Source organism: Delphinus delphis, chromosome 13 (genome assembly GCF_949987515.2).
Source record: "Delphinus delphis chromosome 13, mDelDel1.2, whole genome shotgun sequence".
Lineage (NCBI taxonomy): Eukaryota > Metazoa > Chordata > Mammalia > Artiodactyla > Delphinidae > Delphinus > Delphinus delphis.
The window spans coordinates 34,494,714-34,518,131 of record NC_082695.1 but is presented as its reverse complement, the minus strand read 5'-3'; the positions used below and the strand labels follow the sequence as shown (position 1 = coordinate 34,518,131).

At 39.8% G+C, this 23,418-nt stretch overlaps 1 protein-coding gene across 4 annotated transcripts in view; it reads right to left on the bottom strand.

Annotated features, from left to right (window-relative positions):
• The window catches only part of MYOM1 (myomesin 1), a 160,727-nt gene that overhangs the window by 130,911 nt on the left and 6,398 nt on the right, over positions 1–23,418 (bottom strand). For 3 of the 4 annotated variants that reach the window (XM_060028740.2, XM_060028737.2, XM_060028739.2), the window contains exons 2-4: positions 21,705–21,789; positions 11,869–12,048; positions 4,713–5,037 (exon numbers count right to left, since the gene is read on the bottom strand). In XM_060028740.2, the coding sequence (XP_059884723.1) occupies positions 4,713–5,014 (302 nt within the window). In that variant the 5' untranslated portion in view covers positions 5,015–5,037; positions 11,869–12,048; positions 21,705–21,789. Of the gene's footprint in view, positions 1–4,712; positions 5,038–10,193; positions 10,245–11,868; positions 12,049–21,704; positions 21,790–23,418 lie in introns of all 4 variants that reach the window. The other variant, XM_060028738.2, reaches the window with a different exon arrangement.

Genomic DNA, 23,418 nt, shown 5'->3' with positions numbered 1-23,418 from the left:
TGGGATTTTCTAGCTATTGTTTCTACCTATTGTTCCCTGCTCTAAATCTTGGTTTCTCCAGGAGAAGCAGGGGAAAGAAAAGGAAGCATAACGCAAAACTACACATTGATGCTTCAAGAAAAATATGGTAGCCATGTAGTCAAGGGGAGTTACTGGGAACTTGTAGAAAGGGTGGGGGACTTGGGGTAGGTTGGGGCGCTCAAGTCACTCTTCCACTATTTGTTAGTGTAAGGAAGAAAAGTCATTTAATCTCTTTGGTCTCCAATTCTCTCATTTTTTAAAAAAAATTTTTCTTATTCTTTGTACATTTTTTTGTGCTATTTTAAAAATTTGTTTATTTATTTATTTATTTGGCTGCGTTGGGTCTTTGTTGCTGCGCGCAGGCTTTCTCTAGTTGCGGCAAGCAGGGGCTACTCTTCGTTGCAGTACACGGGCTTGTCATTGTGGTGGCTTCTCTTGATGAGGAGCACAGGCTCTAGGCACGCAGGCTTCAGTAGTTGTGGCTCGTGGGCTCAGTGGTTGTGGCTCATGGGCTCTAGAGCACAGGCTCAGTAGTTGTGGCACACGGGCTTAGTTGTTCCGCAGCATGTGGGATCTTCCCAGACCAGGGCTCGAACCCGTGTCCCCTGCATTGGCAGGCAGAGATTCTTAACCACTGCACCACCAGGGAAGTCCCTCCAATTCTCTCATTTTAAAAATGAGGATAATAATTTCTACTTCTCAGAATTACTGTAAAGTGGTATAGAGAATGCTATGCTGAACGGTATCATATGGGCTGGATTTTAATCTGTTTAGAATCAGACAATCTGATGCCTACCATTACCACAGAGGGTTGAGGGGCCCATCACCCAAGAACTGTGCTGTGTTGTTCTCCGGTTTCTGGAAGTTATTCATTTCTACTTATCAAGTATAACAAAATATTTCTTTTTTACTCCCATCTTACTCAAAAGAAAGGATGGCACCCTGATTTCTATATACCACATTCCCTGTAAACATCTTCCTTATTTCATCCTAATTCCTTAGAAAGGGATCCTCAGGTCACACACTGGGCTGTCTGATATTTATATGTAGAATTTTTAGTGCAGTGGTTGTGACCTTTGTTGAACCACAGAGTTCTCTGAGAATCTGATAAAAGCTAGGGTCCTTCTCAGCAAAAAAAAAAAAAAAAAAATTTCATCTGCGCCTTATTTTGCATATAATTTGAGATCATCCAAAACTCTGTTGAAACCTACTCATGGACAGAGGCTAAAAACCCTTGCCTAATGGTTGCGAAGTGGTCATGAGTACCATTTCTCCCTTCATCTCTAATAGTATTTGTGAATTACTAACATAAAACAATAGTCTTGTATCATTTTGTTTTCCTGAATTACTTTCTTTAATTTAGTTTTTTTTTTCTCACTGTGACTAAGAACAAAAGCATTTAGAATAAGCCTTCCAGAATTTATTTTATAACCCTTGGCTCAGAATGCAATTGGTAAACCAATCTGAGCTAAAAACCACACTGACTCTGAACAAGCCATTGTTCTTGAGTCTTAACTGAGGTCAGCCAAGTCCTGAGCACTTATAAGTCTCCATAGTTTCCACTTTACTACTGGACATCTAACTACAAAGCAGAGGCTAAAAATAGATCAAGCCTAGTGTTCATATACACTCCACAGAATTGCATTTCCAACCCCACATGAGTTTTAATTAACAACACTCTTCGCAACCAAAGAGAGACTTCATTTAGCAGGGAAAAGTTGATCCACTTTGAAAAAGTTAAAATACAACCTGAAGGAATTATGGATTCCTTCATAATAATAGATAATTAAGGAGTTATCTATTTCAAAGAATATCATTTGCTCCTGTTAGCTCTGGGTCTAAAATAAGAAAAACTAAAATACCCCTGGGATTAGGTTAGCTTTCTTTTCTTTTACATTGCATTACACAAAGGAGAAAATATTGACATCCTCTTCCCTTTCTTGTTTCTAGGTCTACATTTCTACTAAGTGGAGTTGTTCAAACATAGCAAGCCATTAATAAATACCTACTTACCTACATAAATACTTATAGAGCAAGAAGGAAGATGTGAGGTCGAGTATAGATAAATAATTACAGTTCTACTGCCTACAGAAAGTTTATTAGCTGAGGCTCTTTATAGTTGAAATGGCTGTCTTCCAAAGATAATATAGAGCAAATGTTTTCTGGATAAAATATAAAGATTCTCAAATTTTCAATTACTAATGTTAGATATAATTTATCAGATTGTAAATAAATATGAATATTGCATCTGTGGTTAAAAAAAGAATTTGTATAAAATTAAAATAATTTTAACAAAATTTAGCAATAGAGTTTAAGAAGTAAAACTCTTTGAATTACAGATTCATAAAACTCTGTAGCCTCTACAGCATTGGGGGAATGAAATAAATACACAAGGAGTTACCTCAACAACTGTATGGTAATAAAAATACCCATTTTCTATAGACTTGGCACAGACAGGCCAGGAAAATGGATATTTAAAACATAATCCTCTCTATTACAGGACAGCTGTTTCCTAAATGAGGTTCTTAAACGTATGTATGGGACATTCTTCAGGAGAACACAATGATACTGTCGCATAGCATGGTGCTCATTCCTATTTCCTTTGGAAGGCAGGTACTTGAAACAAGAGCTAAAAGAAGTGAGTTCACCTCCTCACTGACAATATTTCCATATGTGCAGCTAATCTGAGGTCTTTATGAATATCCCCTGGCACACATGACCCATGAAAGTGAGATTGCAAAACAATCCTGTTCCATTTTAAATGGAATTTCAGAACGTTGCCATCACACATTCCAGGTAAACTCCAGAGACTCTGGTACTGAACATGCAGAAGCTCCCAGGAGGTCGATGTCAGTGCCCAGGAATCACAGCCGTGGATCAGGTACTGCTTAAACCCACAGGGATTCAGGCGTTTCTGCCTTCAGAAACTGTCCTTACATACAAGCCACCATATTATTTCCTCAGTAACTTTTTTAATTCCCAGAAATAAACACCTTCTCCAGTTGCCCTAACAGATATTTTGTGGACTTAAATTTTGTAAGACAAAATTATATCTGTTTAGAACAAATAATGCAACCTATGCCAGATGGAGGAGGTTTGAGGCAGCAGGTGATTACTGATCACATAGCCCAGGAATTTTTATGTTTTGAAGTTCAGCAATTCTTTCTGTGGACTATAGATAGATGTTTAATAAAATCACATGAATCTTACAAGTGTGTTTTAATCCCCATGACACATTTTGCTCTGGATATGGAGAAAATAAAAATTGGCTTGGACTGAGAAATTATCTGCCCAGCATTTATCAGGCTGGAACAACAAACACAGAGAAACCAAGCTCAAGGTTCACAGGAAATGTGTCTCCCGGGGACACTGCTGCAGTAGAGGGTTGTGATAACTCCCTCTTTGAGTGACTACAGGCTCACCGAGAAACTTTCTTCTCTAATATCAAACATTATCAGTAGGCTTGCTGTTTGAAATTTTATCAGGAAGAATGAGGTATGGCCTTCTTGTGTGGAGGAGTTGCTGTTGACAGAGAAGCAGCCTCAGTTCCCAGCCCAGGTGCTGAGCTCCACATAAAAGGTTTCTAGATACAACAGTCCTCATTTATCTCAACTTGACTGTTTCCAAAGCAGCAGGACACTGGATTCATTTTTCAGACCAGACCTACATCTAAGCTCCACGCTTCCTAGAATCCTACTGAAACTCTCTTTTCCTCTGGTGTGTGGTCTCCCTCATTGCAATGGGTTAAATCTAATTTTGTCAGAGTACCAGTTTGCTCCTGGTATTCTTAGGCTGACTGAGATAGGGCCATGTTTTTATAAAATGCCCTGGCTAAAGAAAATATTTGCTGCTTGAATAATAGCTCGGAATTTTAACCTTGGCTTTCATATGTTGAAAGAATAGAACACATCTCTGCTGTAGTTTGGGATCCTGTGGTCTGTGAATTTCAAATTCTATTCTCATCTATGACTTCCCTGGTGGCACAGTGGTTAAGAATCCGCCTGCCAATGCAGGGGACATGGGTTTGATCCCTGGTCAGGGAGGATCCCACATGCCACGGAGCAACTAAGCCCGTGAGCCACAGCTACTGAAGCCTGCGCACCTAGAGCCCGTGCTCTGAAACAAGAGAAGCCACCACAATGAGAAGCCTGTGCACCACAACGAAGAGTAGCCCCTGCTCGCTGCAGCCAGAGAAAGCCTGTGCGCAGCAATGAAGACCCAACACAGCCAAAAATAAATAAATAAAATAAATAAATTAAAAATAAATAAATAAAATTGGAAGTTAAGACTCTGCATGAGCATTTCTTTAAAAAAAAATATTCTATTCTCATCTAAGTTGAAATGTTCTCAGGACGAGGAAACCTGCTGTGAGTATTGAAATGAGGTTTCCTGGCTCTGCTGCTGCTGAATATTGAACACGACTTGCGGCAAAACATCTCTGCTTCTAGCAATATCGCAGATGGCAATTCAAGCAAGACATCCCAGGGTGGCTGTGAAGCTTTTTGTGAAACTCAGAGAAGGAAGGTAAAGGGAAATCGTAGACATAAGTCCCAGGCCTCCCAAAACATGGCCTTGCTCCATACCTGGTTTAAAGGTAGGGCTGTCAGTAAGAAGATAAGAAAATGTGACATGGGGAAGTTATTCAGAGAACGTGGCTTTGCCCTAAATTTGTAAGGCTGCTTTGGACATACCCGTGGGAGTAGCCATAGTCGTAGGCTGAGGCAGCCTTCTGACTGACTGCAGATGAGAGGGCAAACTCGGAGGCCCGGGAAGCCTGCTGCTGGTAGGACGCGGCGGACGCCTGGCTGAAGGCCTCGGACTTCTGGCGGTGGGCAGCGGAGGAGCGGCTGCTGTAGGCAGTGGAGCCGTGGGTGTAGATGGCCGAGCTTTTCTTCTCCTGCTGGTACTGGCTCATGGTGGTGCGAAGGTTTTTGTTGTGGTAGCTGCGATCATAGTGCTCGTGAAGTTTCTGATAAAAAGGCAGAGACATCATGTGCCCCCAGGGAACCAGGCAATCTACAAGAAAGCAACAGTTTGGGGGTGAACTATTAAGGAACAAACCCAACAGAACAAGTCATATAAACCAACATGTAAAAATTAATACTCTTTTATCTGTTCCAAAGAGTAAGTGGAAACTGATGTGAAGGTTAGTTTAGCTGGTTACTCAATAAATTCCTTGCTTCATAGCCCAGATGTACCCCCTCATATCATTGTACTGTCTTCTCCTTTTTTAAAATACCTAGGAGATCTTTACAAAGTTTCCCTATTGTGCTTTTTCCTTAGACCTTTCATAGCATATATTTCTAATTTTTTGGCATTTCATTCTGACAGGGGCTTCATCTGAGAGAATATGTAATGATGGAGAGTCTGCGTCCAGCCAACGTGGTTTTCATTCAACAAATAATTACTGAGAACCTATTTTGAGCCTGGTACTATTCCAGCACAGGAAATACAGAGATGAACAAAACAAACAAAATCCCTGCTCTGAAAACCCTATATACAACCTTATGATCTATTGCAAGAGACAGACAAATAGAGAAAATAAAGTGTAAAGTATATTAGAACCTGCTAAATGCTATAGAGAAAAATAAAACAGGAAAGTGGCATGGGATGCAATTTAAACAGCATCATTAGGGATGATGATGATGACTGAGCATGAAAGTGACATCTGAGCATGAGAATATCTGGGGGGAAGTATTCTGGTTGGAAGACCATTGCAAAGGCACTGGGGTGTGAGCCTGCCTGTTGTACTCCAGGAATGGCAAATAGGCCAGTGAGGCTGCATGGAGTGAGGGAGGTGCAGAGAGAGGTATAGAAGATAACGTCAGAGAGGTGGAGGGTGGGGAGGGCAGATAGTGTAGTGTCCTATAGGTGACTGTAAGGACTTTGAATTCTATTCTGAAAGGGCTAAGGAGTCACTGGAATGTTCTGAGCTGAGAATCACTCTTGCTGAGTTTGAGAATAGACTGTTGAGAGACAAGAGTGAAAGCCAGGAGACCAATTAGAAGGCTGTTATGGGCTGAGTTGTATCTCCCCCCCAAATTCATACATAGATGTCCTAACCTTCAGTACTTCAGAATGTGACTGTATTTGGAGATAAGATCTTTACAGAAGAAGTGAGGTTAAACTGAGGTCATTAGGATAGGTTCTAATCCAATATGACATGATTGGCATCCCTATAAGGAGAGGAAATTAGGACACAGATATGTACATATACAGAGGGAAGACTGTGTGAAGACACAAGAAGACGACCATCTACAAGCCAGGAGAGAGGCCTCAGAAAAACCAGCCCAGCTGACACCTTGATCTCAGATTTCTAATCTCCAGAATCATGAGAAGATAAGTTTCTGTTGTTTAAGCCACCCAGCCTATGGTAATTCGTTATGGCAGCCCTAGCAAATTAATATAAAGGCCACTGCAATAGTCCAGGCTAGAGATTATAGTGGTAGCAGTGGAAGTGTGAGAAGTGATCAGACTCTGCATGCTTTGCAGGCAGAAGCAATAGCATTTGCTGAAAGTTCTGGATTAGGGTGTGAAAGAAAGAGAGGAATGAGGGATGGCTCCAAGGATTTTGCTTGAGTAACTGGAAGACTAAAACTGCTATTAACTGAGATGAGCCAGGAGTGTAAGAAAAGAGCAGTTCAGAATGGAAGAACAGGAGACTGGTTTGAGACATTCTACATTTGAGATACCTGCTAGACACCCAAGTGGAGAGATTAAGTGATTAATCTTAAACTTAATTAAGAGGTTAAGTTAGATATTTGACTCTGGAATACAGGGTAAAGGTTCAGGATGGAGACCTACATTTGGGACTCACCAGCATTTAGATGCTATTCAATGCTGAAAAGAAAATAGATGAGAATGAAAGTCCTAGGACTGAACCCTGGAGGATGCTTATATTGTCATATAACAAGCTCTCTCGAATTTCACAAATACTTCAAAAAGGTATAGTGTCAAGGCAGAAAAATTCCATTAAGAATATGAAGGCTTCTAGTCTTCCTACATAAGGCAGCAAGAAAGTCAGTCATCAGTGTAGCAGTTTGCATTGTGAACATGACCTAACAGTCCTACTGAAAGTCAAAAATAGGTTTGCTTAGCATAGAGAGGGGAAACTTCAGACTGCATTATCTTTCTTGAAAAATTTGTCCACTGACAGAAGCGTATCAGCCATATTGACAACCCTGGATGAAGTAGTGGTTTTATGGAAGCCCCCTCTTACATTTTTTTTTAATTAATTAATTTATTTATTTTTGGCTGCATTGGGTCTTCGGTGTGGTGCGCGGGCTTCTCATCGAGGCGGCTTCTCTTGCTGCAGAGCACTGGCTCTGCAGCAAGAGAACTGGCTCTGGGTGCGCAGGCTTCCCTGTGCCACCAGGGAAGCCCCCCTCTTCCATTTTTTTTCCCCTCTTCCATTTTTAATGCTTTTGTGCATGTCCTAAATTTTTTACAAGTGAAATTAGTTGTAATAAATTTTTCAAATCTTTTAAAAAAATTCTAAATGAGGACTGAATCCTTCTAAACTTGCCACATTTTCTGTCAAGTTTAAATCTACTTTTTAGGACTTCCCTGGTGGCACAGTGGTTAAGAATCCGCCTGCCAATGCAGGGGACACGGGGTCGATCCCTGGTCCAGGAAGATCCCACATGCCACACAGCAACTAAGCCCATGTGCCACAACTACTGAGCCTGCGCTCTAGAGCCCCTGAGACGCAACTACTGAGCCCACGTGCCATAACTACTGAAGCCTGTGTGCCTAGAGCCAGTGCTCTGCAGCAAGAGAAGCCACAGCAATGAGAAGTCCGTGCACCACAACAAAGAGTAGCCTCTGCTTGATGCAACTAGAGAAAGCTCGCGCACAGCAACAAAGACGCAATGCAGCCAAAAATAAATAAATAAATAAATTCAAAAAATAAATCTACTTTTTAGAAAGCCTTTTAAAGTACAAGACAAGCTTGCTCTTCAATTCAGTTCCATTAAAAACAATGAGATAAATATAAAAACAGTTTCTAAGATGAACTGAAAAGCTGTTTCCCTTTTATTATTACTTTATGTTTTCTTGTCGTTAGTCCTGCAGATTTCCAGGCCCAACCTCAGACTTAATAAATGAGGATCTTTGGTGAGAGCGGGAGCAGGAGACTGAATTCTACACAATTTCTCAAAGTGTTTCCAATGTACACTGAAGTTTGAGAAATGCTTGCCTTAGAAGATAGGAGTGATTTTAAGGACAGGTAGAGAATAATATTTCAATGGATTTTAAATGACTAGTGTGGAGAAGTTTTCAAATTTTGTGTTTTTATTTCAACACCTAATAAAAATTTTCACCTCTTAAAAAATTTTTTTAAAAATCTACTTTTTTTTAACATCTTTATTGGAGTATAATTGCTTTACAATGGTGTACTTGTTGCTACTGTATCACAAAGTGAATCAGCTTATACATATACATATACCCCCATATCCCCTCCCTCTTGTGTCTCCCTCCCACCCTCCCTATCCCACCCCTCTAGGTGGTCACAGAGCACTGAGCTGATCTCCCTGTGCTATGCGGCTGCTTCCCACTAGCTATCTGTTTTACATTTGGTAGTATATCTAAGTCCATGCCACTCTCTCACTTTGTCCCAGCTACCCTTCCCCCTCCCCGTGTCCTCAAGTCCATTCTCTATGTCTGCATCTTTATTCCTGTCCTGCCCCTAGGTTCTTCAGAACCATTTTTTAAAATCTTTTTATTTAAACTAAAGAGTCAGCATGTATTCCCTAGAGAAGAAAATCCAGCAAACTTCATTCCAGAAATATTTATGTTAGGACTCATGGAAGATATCAGTCTACATGGCATTTCTCAAGAGGAAGAAAATAGCTACCAGCAAGCAACTTTGCTTCAACCCTTAAATAGATTGCTATTTTCTGTTCTAAAATATACAGGATGATGATCAGGTGTAATGAATTATTATTAGACACATTTTTATAAAACAAAAGGGTTGAATATATAAATATAGAGGTATATGATCAGGCATTTATAAAGATGTTTGATAAGCTTCTGTAATGATGCATACTACACTGCAACACAGCAAATGTTATTTGAATGATGTCCAAATAAATAATGAATGACCTTCCTGTGTATTATGTTATAAGCTAAATTCAGAACCCAAATAACTTGAAATGCTGTTATTTTCACAAAATAAAATCTTTAAATGTCTTGCCTCAATTCTATTTTCCATTCGTTTTATTTCTATTTTCCCCAAATACGTTTATTTTTAATAATACTTAATATTCCAAGCACAGAGATAATATATTACAAGTAAACAGGCTTTGGCCTTATGTCAACTCAGCTGGTTGTCATAGCTCTGACCTCTGGAACAAAGGTACAACTACCTTCTCCTCATCAAGTAAGTGAGGATTATCCCCAACACATGACAGCTAGAGTGTATTGGGAGGAAAGATGGTTTGGTTGTCTTCCATTCCTTTAAGACCTGTGTTTTTTCCTGAAAATAATTTGGGAATTTAGGAAGAGACAGTAACTCCATAGTTGTAACTGTGACATGATACTTTGTACAGGCATTAGAGGCTGAAAGCTGATAAAAATTCTTCACAGAAAATATTAACTTTAGGATCATGATGTGGGGCTCTTTGTTGCCTCTGAAATATTGCTTAACCATTTTCCGATTAGAAATACCCAATGTACCCTTACATTCATCCACGTGGCACTGTCAGAGCAAAATCACTGAATTAGAGACTAGTGACTTCAGAGCTAGTTTACTCCTTTTGATCTAATATGTAATCAGGGAGTATTGTAGGCGTATGGAGGATAGAAAACACATGATTTCCTGTTACCTCACCCATTCCAGGTTTCAACCAAACCACTGAACTGTAACTTGGAAAGAGTACTTGACTCACGCTTACAGTTCTATCTGAGACAGCTATTATCTTTTTATAGTTCCAGAAACAGTAGCTTAATTTTAAAAGAATCCACTGATCTGAGAGAAGAGCTGTGCCAGCACAAACTGGCACCCTGCCGCTCGTTTTCCTTCCCCGGAGCTCCACTTTCCTATTTCTCTGCTATTCTGACATCTCTCTGAGAAAACTGCTGAGCTCAGAAGATAGAAAGAAACCACACACACTGCAGTGCTGTTGAGCACATAAAATATCAAGTGCATTCTTCTGCCTCAAGGTCACACTTACCAGTTTCCAAAGGAGTGATGGTGGTGGAAATGTTCCGACGTGACTGTGGAGCTGGATGAGAGAATGAAAAACCCACGCAGGTTGAATCCAAGAAAATGTTAAGAGGCAGGGCTAAAGACAGAACCCTGGGGGCCAGTTCAAAAATAATGCATGTGGTCAGGCTGTAGAATGTCAGAGCCACACAGCCAGCCTTTTATGGCCAAGAGGGCAGATAAATATAGCACCAAATGGGGAGGGTAGTCCTAAACCAAGAGGAAGAAGGAGGCCCTGGCAGGTAGCTGCCTCAGTAATTAATTACATTAATGCCAGTCAATGGCTCTGGCCTGATTAAACCAAATGTAGGATTTTTATTTGGCTATAAGAGCTATTTTCAATATAATTTTATCACAGGATATTTAAAAGCATAATGGAAAGAGTGGTTTGTGTTGAGAGCTAAAAATAGGTGCAGTAATCTGATTCCCAAAATGGACTTCATGGAATTTTAATGCCAAGATATGATTCTGGATGCGCTGTTCATAACCCATGTACAATACATTTAAAAGACACAAGGTGAAAAAAGAACATGAGGCTAACTAGAGACAAGCAAGTAAGAAATGGGTCACACATGGTGGAAATTTTGGCTTGATGATCACCATTTCTCTCATTTCAGGAAAATTTACAAAGTAGGTTATAGCTTCAAGTTTGAATCTTTGATTCCCTATTCATTAACTAAAGCCTTTACGAAGCAACAGGTTTTATCTTTCCAAAAGTCAGAGTAGGGTCAGTCTATCTAACAAGAGATTCTCTTTCTTTGTTTTTAGAATATGTCACAAATTCAGAGGTGGTGTAACCTGGTGGCAAGAGCCTGCACTTTGGACTCAGACCAGACCTTGATTCTAGGCCACCGATGGCATTTAATAGCCAGGTAACTCTAAGCAGAGTATTTCTCCTTAAGTTTCATTTTCTTTCTCTATAAAATGGGGACAATAATATCCAAATTAGGGGACTGCTATGGAGATCAATGTGATAATGCAGAGAAAGCACCTAACCTAGTGATTGCCACAAATGAAGACTCAGTAAATGTCAACTATTGTTACCGATAGTAATAACTTAAAAGCTCATTGTTTAGATTATATGTAAGGAGAAGGTTATGCCCTGATGTGATATTACATCGACTAAATACAGATCCACTTGTATCTACCAAAATATTGAACAGACCCAAATCGTAGCCTACTTTATAATTCCTTTCTTGATGATAACTACAGTTAAGACTGTTGAGAATCTATCAAGTGCCAGACACTCTGATAGGCACTTTGTACACATTATCTCATTTAATTCTCATATTGCCTTCTATCGCTGAGGAAACTGAGGCTTCGAGAGGTGAAGTCATTTACCAAAGAGCACACAGCTAGGAAATGACATAAATGCAATTCATTCAGAGATATTTGGATTCCAAAGCCCATGCACTTTTTGTCATGGATTGCCTTATCCTCCCTCCAATGATACTTTGTCTATAAAAAACTAGATATTTTCAAATGGTCTTTCAAGTGCATTACAGGTCCCCACTCATAACTTAGGGTCAGCTTTTGAGCTACCCAATCAATGTATGTAAAAGAATGTATTCCACTTAGTACTGATCAAATTCAACCCAGCATTTGTTTATCTAAATGCACCTCTAGTCAGTGTGCATACGTACATTTTTGCTGTCAGGAATCCATAGGAGAATTTTCCAAGCTTTACGTTCCCAAGTACCCATTTGTTCTCTAAACATCCAATACAGAATGGCAGTGGTTCTTCCGAGTTTTATCCATCAGCCATTGGAATGGTTCCCAGTGAGTCATTTCTCTAGAGAGCATGGTAAGTTGCTTCAAATCTCCTTGAAATAGAAAGAGGAAAAATAAGCAAAAATAAGAGATATAAATCATCATAATACGAGCTAATAGTTAATAAGCATTTGCTATATGCCAAGTATTAATAATGACCATGATACACACATAAAAACATTTCATGGATTATGAAATTAATTTAAGATTTAGAGAGATTAATATTCTTAAAGTCACACAACTAGAATGTGACAGAAAATTCAAACCTGGATCTGTTCTACACAGAGCCCAGCCTCCTTTATATCATACTGTACTGCCTTATAACCATTTAACTCTGTGTGTGTGTGTGTGTGTGTGTGTGTGTGCAGATAGATACATACATACATAGATAGTCAGATAGATAGATAGAGTGTGCCATATGCCAATAATGTCCACTAGAAGTAAGAACTCTTACCAAAAAAGCGTCTTAGTTATATTTCCCATGTAACAGACAACTATTAGGTCAAGATTTACTGGCTACAAATATCAACACATTAAAATATTTACTGAACTTTGATCCCTGTTAAGAACGCAAAATGAGAGAAGTCCACACACATTTGTGGAAAAACTAAAATATCATTTATTCATTGATGCTCAGGATCCCAGTGAAAGCCAAACAGTCTATTTCAAACAACTGTACAGTAAGATTCGGCAAAAGAAGTAGAAGCTAGACCCAAGCAAGTCTCCTAAGTGATCTTTCTGCTGTAGCATCATCTGGATTCAGCCTTTTCTAACAACATATTTATCCAAAATATAAATATCCAGATAATAAACTACCTACTGTGTTGTATTGCATAATAAAACTAAAGATGAAAAAATTAGTTGGGCTTTGACAAATCAATAATTGTGATTTAATCAAATTGCCTTATAGATGTATAATCAATTAATCTGACTTAATCATGATGCCCTTACACATGTGTAATTATTCTGAAAACTTAATGGAATGCTAATCTACTGTTAATTTCAAATTTCCCAGAAAACCACCTAATGCAAAATACTTTTTAAAAAGTGTATAACTATATAAGTCTGGAAATTTAAAAAATATTTGCTTCCAGAATTACAATTACTTTTTTTCATTTATTTATATATTTTTGGCTGTGTTGGGTCTTCGTTTCTGTGCGAGGGCTTTCTCTAGTTGCAGCAAGCAGGGGCCACTCTTCATCGCGGTGTGCGGGCCTCTCACTATCGCGGCCTCTCTTGCTGCGGAGCACAGGCTCCAGACGCGCAATCTCAGTAGTTGTGGCGCACGGGCTTCTTTGCTCCGCAGCATGTGGGATCTTCCCAAACCAGGGCTCAAACCCGTGTCCCCCTGCATTGGCAGGCAGATTCTCAACCACTGCGCCACCAGGGAAGCCCAAGAATTACAATTAGTTTTTTAAGAAAGCAATTTTAAAGTAGATACATCTTCTCTTCATACTAACTGTAAGGGTATTAATATTTTTATGTGTGAAATGATGAGCTTAACTAACTGTAGTGTATGCTAAAAGCCAAAATAAATGTATAAATTATATTTAGCCACCTAACAATTTTTTGTTTTACGGAAGTGGAAACAGTAGCAAATCATTTTTCTATACATGAGGGAATAAACAAAGATATATTCTTTAGAAATAAGGTAAACCAAAGCAAACAAAAACTAAATTCCAACTCAAATCAAGAAAGTTTAAGTTGCTGGGGAGTTTAGTTAACAAATAAAACCCATGTATCAATAATACAGAAAAAGAAAGACCCGTATTTAGTCAGTTTAATTCATAAAGCATTTATTGAAAACCCACTAATGTGTCAGGCCCTGTGTTACGCCCTAGGGTCCAGTGGTGACTCACTCACATCCTCAAAGTAGCCACTGTGTAGTTGGGTAGACAAAGATTACTTAAGAATAACTGTGGTACAGGGCTTCCCTGGTGGCACAGTGTTTAAGAATCCACCTGCCAATGCAGGCGACACGGGTTCAAGCCCTGGTCTGGGAAGATCCCACATGCCGCAGAGCAACTAAGCCCGCAAACCACAGCTACTGAGCCCGTGTGCCACAACTACTGAAGCCCGTGCGCCTAGAGCCTGTGCTCTGCAACAAGAGAAGCCACCACAATGAGAAGCCTGCGCACTGCAACAAAGAGTAGCCCCCGTTCTCCACAACTAGAGAAAGCCCACGCGCAGCAATGAAGACCCAACGCAACCAAAAATAAATTAAAAAAAAAAAAAGAGTCTTAGCCCCCTCCTCTAGCCCTTTTCAATGATCACCTCTCCCCTCTGCCTCCTTTCCCACCACTCTACTCATAACAAATCTGAGACTCTGGCCCGTCACGCAAGGACTTAACTGATTACATGCTGAAACATCTTTCTGGATAATTTCTAGTATAATAGGCATTTAAATTCATAAAACGACACTCTCAGGAGAGAGCATTTCAGACATGAGCTAGCAGGTAGAAGCAGAATTCTTGGAGTAAGGAGGATTTATTTTATTCCCCTCAAAATTGCTCCACATAGGATGTTGCTAATCAGCTTACAAACCAGGCAAGAAAAAACAGCTGCTTTTTGGATTCATAGCACAGTTATTCAGGCTAGAAAACACCTTAGAGATTATCTGGTTGAACTCTCTATTTTATAGATGAGAAAATGGAGCTTCAGAGAGGGGAAATGACTTTTCAAAGTCACTCAATGAACAACAGGACTAGATGCCAAGTGCCAATATATATATACTTATATATTTTTTAATTAGGCAACTCTGAGATAGGAAGGATACAATTAATTTACAACTTAAAAGAGCTCACTGAATAATCTGGCTGAGCTTTGCCTTCTGTTGAAAGCATTTGTATTGGAGAAAATTCTTAGAATTTAGAAATTCTTGACCACAGGGCCCGTGTCAGTCATTTTGCTTCCCTGTACCTAGCATGTGCTTTGCATAATAGGTGAGCAATGAGTGATATATTAGATTTGCTCCTTTAATTCCTATCTTTTAAAGGAGAAGGATTCTTTTGGTTTTGCTTTGTACATATAAAACAACCAGTCACATTCTTTCTTATGTGCTGTGTTCATCATTTCACCTATCATTGTACCACAGTTATTCTTTTTTTAAAAATTAATTTATTTGTCTGTTTTTATTTTTGGCTGTGTTGGGTCTTCATGGTGGTGTGGGCTTCAGTAGTTGTGGCATGCAGGCTCAGTAGTTGTGGCTCACGGGCTCTAGAGCACAGGCTCAGTAGTTGTGGCACACGGGCTTAGTTGCTCCACGGCATGTGGGATCTTCCCAGACCAGGTATCAAACCTGTGTCCCCTGCATTGGAAGGCAGATTCTTATCCACTGCACCACCAGGGAAGCCCGGGACTAGGACTCTTATCAGAAGCCAAATCTCACCTAGTTATTAAATGAACTCGATTTAAACTAGATGAACTAGATCTAGATCTAAAATTAGATCTAGTTCTAATTTTGCCTGTACCCGGGCAATGGCCAAATTAAGCCAATGCAGTCAATGCCTTGCATCAGGACCTACAGGTTGTGAGGGGCCCACGTGTGCTCCCATCCAGGCTAGGGATAGGAGAGAATTGCTGGGGCTGACAGCCGATTCTGAAAAAGGACAATCCTGTGATGTGCAGCACTGGCCGCGGAGCTGGTGGGATAAGTCCCCACCCCCTGCTCAGATCCCTACCTACCACCCTGTCCCCCAGACCAGACTCCAGGCCACCAGGAAGGAGATGCATAATTCCACAGTGGCCTTGGCTTTCTGTAGCATGGTGCACTTGTGGCTGCAGAAATGGAATTAATTTCTGTTCTTTACCAGTTGCTCTATCTCCCTCTCCTCTTCTTTTTTTTTTTTTTTGCGGTACGCGGGCCTCTCACTGTTGTGGCCTCTCCCGTTGCTGAGCACAGGCTCCGGACGCGCATGCTCAGCGGCCATAGCTCACGGGCCCAGCCGCTCTGCGGCATGTGGGATCTTCCCGGACCGGGGCACGAACCCGAGTCCCCTGCATCGGCAGGCGGACTCTCAACCACTGCGCCACCAGGGAAGCCCCCTCTTCTCTTCTTAATTGCCTCCCCCATCACAAGAATCTTCACCTTACTTATCCAAACCCTCTTCCTCTGTTTGTATTTTTTAAATATTTAGTGTCAAGAACTGTGAAGGCATATAATGGATATTATTCAGCCTTAAAAAGGAATGAGATCCTGATTCATGCTTACAACATGGATGAGTGTTGAAGACATCATGCTAAACGAAATAAGTCAGACACAAAAGGACAAATATTGTATGATTCCACTTACACGAGGTACCTAGGGTAGTTACATTTATAGAGACAAAGTAGAGGAGTGGTTACCACAGGCTTGGGGAAATAGGAATAAGGAGTTAAGTGTTTAATGGGTAGAGTTTCCATAAGGGATGGTGTAAAAGTTGTGGAGACGCATAGTGCTGAGGGTTGCACAGCAATGTAAATGTGTTGAATGCCACTGAACTGTGCACTTAAAAATGGTTAACATGGTAAATTTTGTTATGTAGATTTTATCATACACACAAAAAAACTATGAAGACTAAGCTTTTTTACCCTGCTTACAAGCTAACAAGTTAACCTACAGTTTCCTTGATGCTGACAAGACATGGGACTCCTGGGTCAGAGTCAAAGGACTGCTACTCACAGCAATAGCAGAAGCCAAAGCACCAGCATATTCTTCACCAGTGTGACAACCCCACCCGCCCCGTTCCCCCAGGGCAACAGGAAGAGGCCCAGGTGACACCAGCACACACACTGGATTGCATTATGAGAGTGGAACTTTGAGCTTAGGGAACCTGAATATTTTATAAGGAGCAGTAAGCATGCCTGCTCTTTGCTCCAGCGGCAGCCGTTCTCTTTATTATACTGGAGAGGGGGTGTGCCTGCCTTTGCCCTGGAGGGAGATACCTTCTCTATTTTCAAACATCCCTGAAAAGATAGCCTGGAACAAAGGGAAGCCAGAGGCTTTCTTGCAAGATGTGCAGAAACATGACAGACCCATGGAGAATTGTCTCCCAACAATCAACACAGGTTATTTTTACAAAAACAATAACTTTTTTCTTTTTTTTTTTTAAAGTGAGAACCAGACTAAAGAGTAACAGACATGAATCTCCAGTTTCAATTTATTTTTAATTTCTTTTTAACAGTTTTATAGAAGAAAAATTTATTGTACATGCCATAAAGTTCATCCATTTTGAGAGTAAGGATCAGTGAATTTTAGTAAATTTATACAGTTGTGCAACCACCACCAAAATCCAGTTTTAAAACACTTCCATCACTGGAAAACTTCCCTCATGCCAGTTTGCAGTCAGCCCTTGGTCACTTCCACAACCCAGGCAACCACTGACCTGATTTCTGTCCCTACAGTTTAGCCTTTTCTGGAAATTTCATACAAATGGAATCATCTAATATGTAGACTTTTGTGTGTTTTTTTTAACCTCGCAAGATGTTTTTGAGATTCATCCATGTTGTTGCATGATTCAGCAGATGGCTTCTTTTTACTTCTGAGAAGTACTTCATTAAAAGACACACCATGTTTTGCTTATCTGTTCATCAACGAATCAACTTTGCATTGTGTCCAGTTTGGGGCTAGTATGAATAATGTCACCTTGAATTTTTAAATCTATTTTTCCTTATATAGTTAACCAAAGTTGGTGTAATAGATAACAGAAGTATCAAAACACTGACCAAAAAGTATTGCTATCTAACACTTATATAGTACTTACTATTTGCCAGGTGGTATTAAAAATGCTTTATATGTATTAACTTCTTTATTCCTGACAACAATTTATAAAGTAGATACTATTATTATAATACCTTTTTCATTAATGAGAAAAACTGAGTATAGAGAAGTTCAGTAACTTGTTCCAGGACAAACAGCTAAAATGTGTTAAAGCAAGGATTCGAATTCAGATAACCCATATCCAGAGTTCACATGTTAACCAGTACATAATATTCCCTTATAATTAAAACAAACCAATTCTGACAAGATTCTATAGCTTCCTCACCTCTTTTAATATTGCAGACACCATTTTCATATCTGATGCAGGCACATGTCTCCACGTATTAATTAATTGTGTTCTGTGTTCCCTTATTTTCTCTTTCATACCATAAGAGCCCCCTTTCCTCTCCTAGTCTACACTGAAGCAGAAACAAAGATGCAAAAACACAACAAATCACAGTTTCAGACTAGTAGTTTCAGATACAAGCTTACAGAGCTAGCTTTTCCTATCCTGCTCCCTAGATAAGACAGCCTAGAAAAAAGGAGAGGGAAAAGGCAGGGTAGTTACTAGAACAGGAAAGCAAAGATCAAAAGAAGGGCTGGGGTGATCCTCAACCTGGAAGGAAGTGGACCTTTGATGAAAAGAGCAAGGGAGTAGAGAGAAAGACAGGGAATAATTTTCTTCAAAAATGAACTCACCTTCGGAGACACTAAGTGAAGGAAGCCAGTCACAATGGACAAATGCTGTTGTATGATTCCACCTATATAAGGTACTGGGGTCAAATTCAAGGGAGAACAGTAGTTGCCAGAGACTTGGATGGCGGAGTGGAGGAAATGGGGAGTCATTGTTTAATGGCTAGAAAGTTTCAGTTGAGCATGATGAAAAAGTTCTGGAGATGGATGGTGGTGATGGCTGCACAACAATGTAAATGTACTTAATGCCACTGAACTGTGCACTTGAAAATGGTTACGGTGATAAATTTTATGCTAGGCATATTTCACCATGATTTTAAAAAATGGATTCTTCTGATTCGTCACTGTTCAGCATAGACAGTCCACCATTCAGCAGTCCTGGACACTGATAACCCCATTCCCCTCAACAGAGATGCAATACTTGGCCACCTGGTGGGGGGAGAAGAGCATGATGGGAGACCTGTGCCCCTCCCACGGGGGAACTCAACAGTCCTGGTTGGGACTCTCTCAATGAGGGCAGCAATGGACACAACATTATCACACTTGGTTCTCATCAGTGTGTACACACTATGTTCTACTTTGTCTAACAATTGATGAATGCATTGTACTATTTCACCATAATTTGTTACCTAGTCTCTAGGTGTTGGCCACATGGATATTTCCAGTTATTCACTAAGACTAGAAGTTAGAACCAAGAATTAGGAGCATCTTCATTTTCACCTCAGCTCTTTTACCACATCTATGTGTGTGTTCCCTTCAGAGGCAGCCTTTTAACCCCTCTGGTTCTGTTCTGTCATAGTTCTCCTAATGGAGTGGGATTGGAAGAGTGGTTCTCCATCCTGGCTACACATCAGAATCACCTGAGGAGTTTTTAAACCATCCTCAGGCTCAGGCCATATTCCAGGACAATTAACTCTGAATCTCTGGGCATGGGAGAATGAGTGTTTCTAAAAGCTCCTAAATGATTCTAATATGCAGCCCTAGAGGAAAAATAATCTCCTAGGTCTATTTTGATTCTAAAATGATGAAATCCTCTGAATTAAAAAGGGAGCTATAAATATTTTATACAAATAAAGTTTTCCTTTCAATTACCTCCTTGGGAAGTATTTCCCCAGAAAGGAACTACAAATTGAAGGAAATGTTTCGTGAGAGTGCTATTTGGAACATTAGGCTAATCTATAATGCCACCTACCAAATATGAATGCACCCTTTCTTCATTGCTCCATCAATATTGGAACGTACAATTTTATTTCAGCAAGTTTAACAGATGTGAAATATATCTCATAGCTATTTTTAAATGCATTTTTAAAATTCATGGTGAGGCCAGACATTTCCTTCAACATAAGCTATTTGGTTTTCCTCTTGTATGAGCTTCTTTTGACCTTTGACATGGAGATTGATTATTTTTCTTGAGATCATTATTAATCTGTTAATATAATAATAAATAAAAATTTTAAATAAGATAAAATAGCTACCATTAAACCTCCTGTGTACTAGATACTATATCATGCTTTACACATAGTATTTTATTTATTTCTTACAAAAACCCTACAAAGCAGTTATCATCCCCAAGTTATAAATGAGAAAACTAAGTTTCAGAGAATAACATTAGACAAGTTACCCAAGGTCACATAGCCAGCAAATAGTAGAGTTGGGATTTGAACCCAGTTCCATCTGGCTTTAGTGCTCCATTCTCTTTCCTGGACAGGAAAGCACTTAATGCCTGCTCTGCTCACAGCATCTGCTGATATTCTGCACCGTGTGATTCCTACTCTATGACCACAGGTGACGGGTCATTTCAAACCCAAAGGTTACTGATGTATATCCTGGCAGCAACCTATGATACATAGCCTGGGCCAAAAAGGTGAGTCAAGCCAATCACATTCCTAGCTTACAAATTTGATTTTGGAAATACTGAGTGTCAATACACTTACTAGAAGGACCAAAAGTCAAAAAAGCCTGAACCAAAAGATGCCAGGGGTATATCTGGGGTCAGAGAAGCCATGGCAAGCTGAAATTATGAGGGACCAGAAACTAAAATTAGCAGCGAAAGGCAGTTGGTAGAGAGAAAACACAGTAGATGCTCTTAAAGAAGCAGCAGGTCACTCAGAGAACAATCATTCGGCCCATGAGAGAGAAACAAGAGTCAATCCCTCAAGTTACTGAATCCAAAAAAAGTGGTTCTGAAGAACGTAGGGGCAGGACAGGAATAAAGACGCAGATGAAGAGAATGGACTTGGGGACACAGGGAGGGGGAAGGGTAAGCTGGGACAAAGTGAGAGAGTGGCATGAACATATATACACTACCAAATGTAAAATAGATAGCTAGTGGGAAGCAGCCGCATAGCACAGGGAGATCAGCTCGGTGCTTTGTGACCACCTAGAGGGGTGGGATAGGGAGGGTGGGAGGGAGACGCAAGAGGGAGGAGATGTGGGGATATATGTTTACGTATAGCTGATTCACTTTGTAATACAGCAGAAACTAACACACCATTGTAAAGCAATTATACTCCAATAAAGATGTTTAAAAAGGATCTAAATAGAGAGAATTACTACAAGAATTAATATAGTAACATAAAAGACTTTATTCATTGTTATCCCCTGCCTTGGACACTAATTTTCATTGGCTTATATATCCAAACAAGAGCTAACCTGTCTGTGGCTAATCTGGTCACCTCAACTACCTATGTCCCAGGAGATTTTTCATTCTGGACCTAGCAGGCCATACAGAAGTTTGATAACATTCATCTGGTTGAGTTTCAACACAGGACTACATTCATCATTTAACCACTTCCTAAATCTCCCTTATTTTTTTCTATACCTTTGCCCCAGAGTTCTTAAATAGGTTTACAGTTTTAACGTAGGTTTACTGCACACACATGACATGTCTGGCACTGTGCAAGGTACTGGGAATACAAACAGAAGAAGGTGCTCTTGGGAAGTATGTCTACCTTCTTATCATAGTTCTTTCTTTGTCCAGCAGTAAATAATGAATTGCATAGCACACAGTAAGACACCAAAGAATACTGACTTTGGGAAAGCCCCTTCAAACTTGACCTCTGGCTCGTCGACCTGTCAGGGATTCCTGGGTAGTGCTGCCAGACCAGTGCTTTAATGCTTTACTGAATCAGCACTTGAGGGACAATGCAAAAGGAGGTGTTCTGTGTTAAATGTTGACATGTTATATGAAATGGAATCTGCCCATAGAAATTACTTTCATTTACCATTATTTCTCCAGGAGAAAGAAGAACTCAGTATCAAAAGTTACAATACACTTACAGATGGCTGGTAAATCAGTTATTTTCCCAAGGCACTAACTTCAGTGGAATCAGGAAGTCTGCACAAGACCTTAGAGTCTCTTTTCCTGGGGAGAACAAAAAAAATAAGTCAATATTTGGGGTAACTATTCGCACTCCAAATTATTAACACAGTCATTCTTATCAATGATTAGCATGTGTCAACAATAAATACTCCTGCCTTTTCTATTCCCCAGCATATGACCTTGGGCAGGTTATTAACCTCTCTAAGCTTCAAGTTCCTCATCTGTAAAATGGAAATGACGGTAACTACCCTGCAGGGCAATGACTGAGAGTTAATAAAACATGTAGCCGAATGCCTAGCTCTGTAAATATAATAACAATAACAATTCATTAGTTTGTTAAAAGTATACACTGAAAAACTTCTACTTAGCTAGTGTAAAACTAATATAGGATATGTTTACAAGTGAGTTGGAAAGCAAGTCAAACAGACATGAAAAAGCAGAGAACAATCAAAAATGATCTAATATTTTTGAGCGCAATAGGACGTTAAACGTGAGGTTCATGATATCTCAGAATTTTGGCAGACATCCCAGAGGCTGAGAATATTAGTTGTCAGAATATCTATTCAGGACATGTTCCAAGACTGTGAAATCAATTTTGTGACCCTTAGTTAATGTTCCTCCTCAGGAATTATAAGAGGCAAGATCAGTCTCTAGACCTGAGAGTTTCTAGAGAGACCAGCATCCAGAATTCTTTGGAGAGAGGTGTCAGGATTTTGCTCATCCATTCCACACACATTGTGTAGGGAGTGAGTGATTCTTCTCACAGCACTTTGAATACACCTTCAGCAGGTAACGTTGCTGGAGGAAAGCATACTGCCGGTTTAATTATTGTTCCATGGTAGGCCATTTGTCTTTTCTCTCTGGAAGTTTTTACTATTTTCCTTTACCCTTGATGTTCTGAAGTTTCACTGTGATGTGACTTGGCATAGATTTATTTCTATTTTTCCTGCTTCACATTCAGTGCACTTTCAACGCGAATAAAGATTTTTTGACTCTCTTTCAATACTGGGAAACTCTTAGTCGTTGTCTCTTTTAATACTGTTTCCCATCATTCCCATTTTTATCTTGTTCTGGATTTCCCATTAAATATACAATGGATTGTCAAAATATATCCTCCCTGACTCTTGACAGCTCTTTTATACTTTTATCTTCTTGTCTCTTTGTGCTGTTTTAGTGAATGCCTCTGTACTGTCTTCTAATCCACTACCTCAAAACGTCCAAAACTGTAACTGTCATTTCCTACCGTCACCATACCCCACACTCCAAACTACTTCTCCCCCATGTTCCTCATTTCAGTGATTGTCAGTGTCATCTGTCAGAAATCCCGATTCTTCCTTCTCCCAGGCTATTCCTCTGAACTATCAGAGCAATTTTAAAATAACACAATTCTGCTCATATTAACCCCATACTTAAGACAGATCAGTGGTATCCTACTGACCTTCAGAAAATGACTTAGAGGCCATTTGGGATACAGTCTCTGCTTACTCCTTTAGCCTCATAGTTCTACCATTTTCCCCTTATGTTCTACTTTCCAGCTCTTCATTCAGTCAATATGTATTTTTACTTACTGAGTGCCTGTAATGTGCTAATAATAATCACTGTTCTAGGTCTTGGGGATACTTCAGTAAACAAAGAAGCCTAAAAACCCTGTCTTCATGGAACTTAATAGGG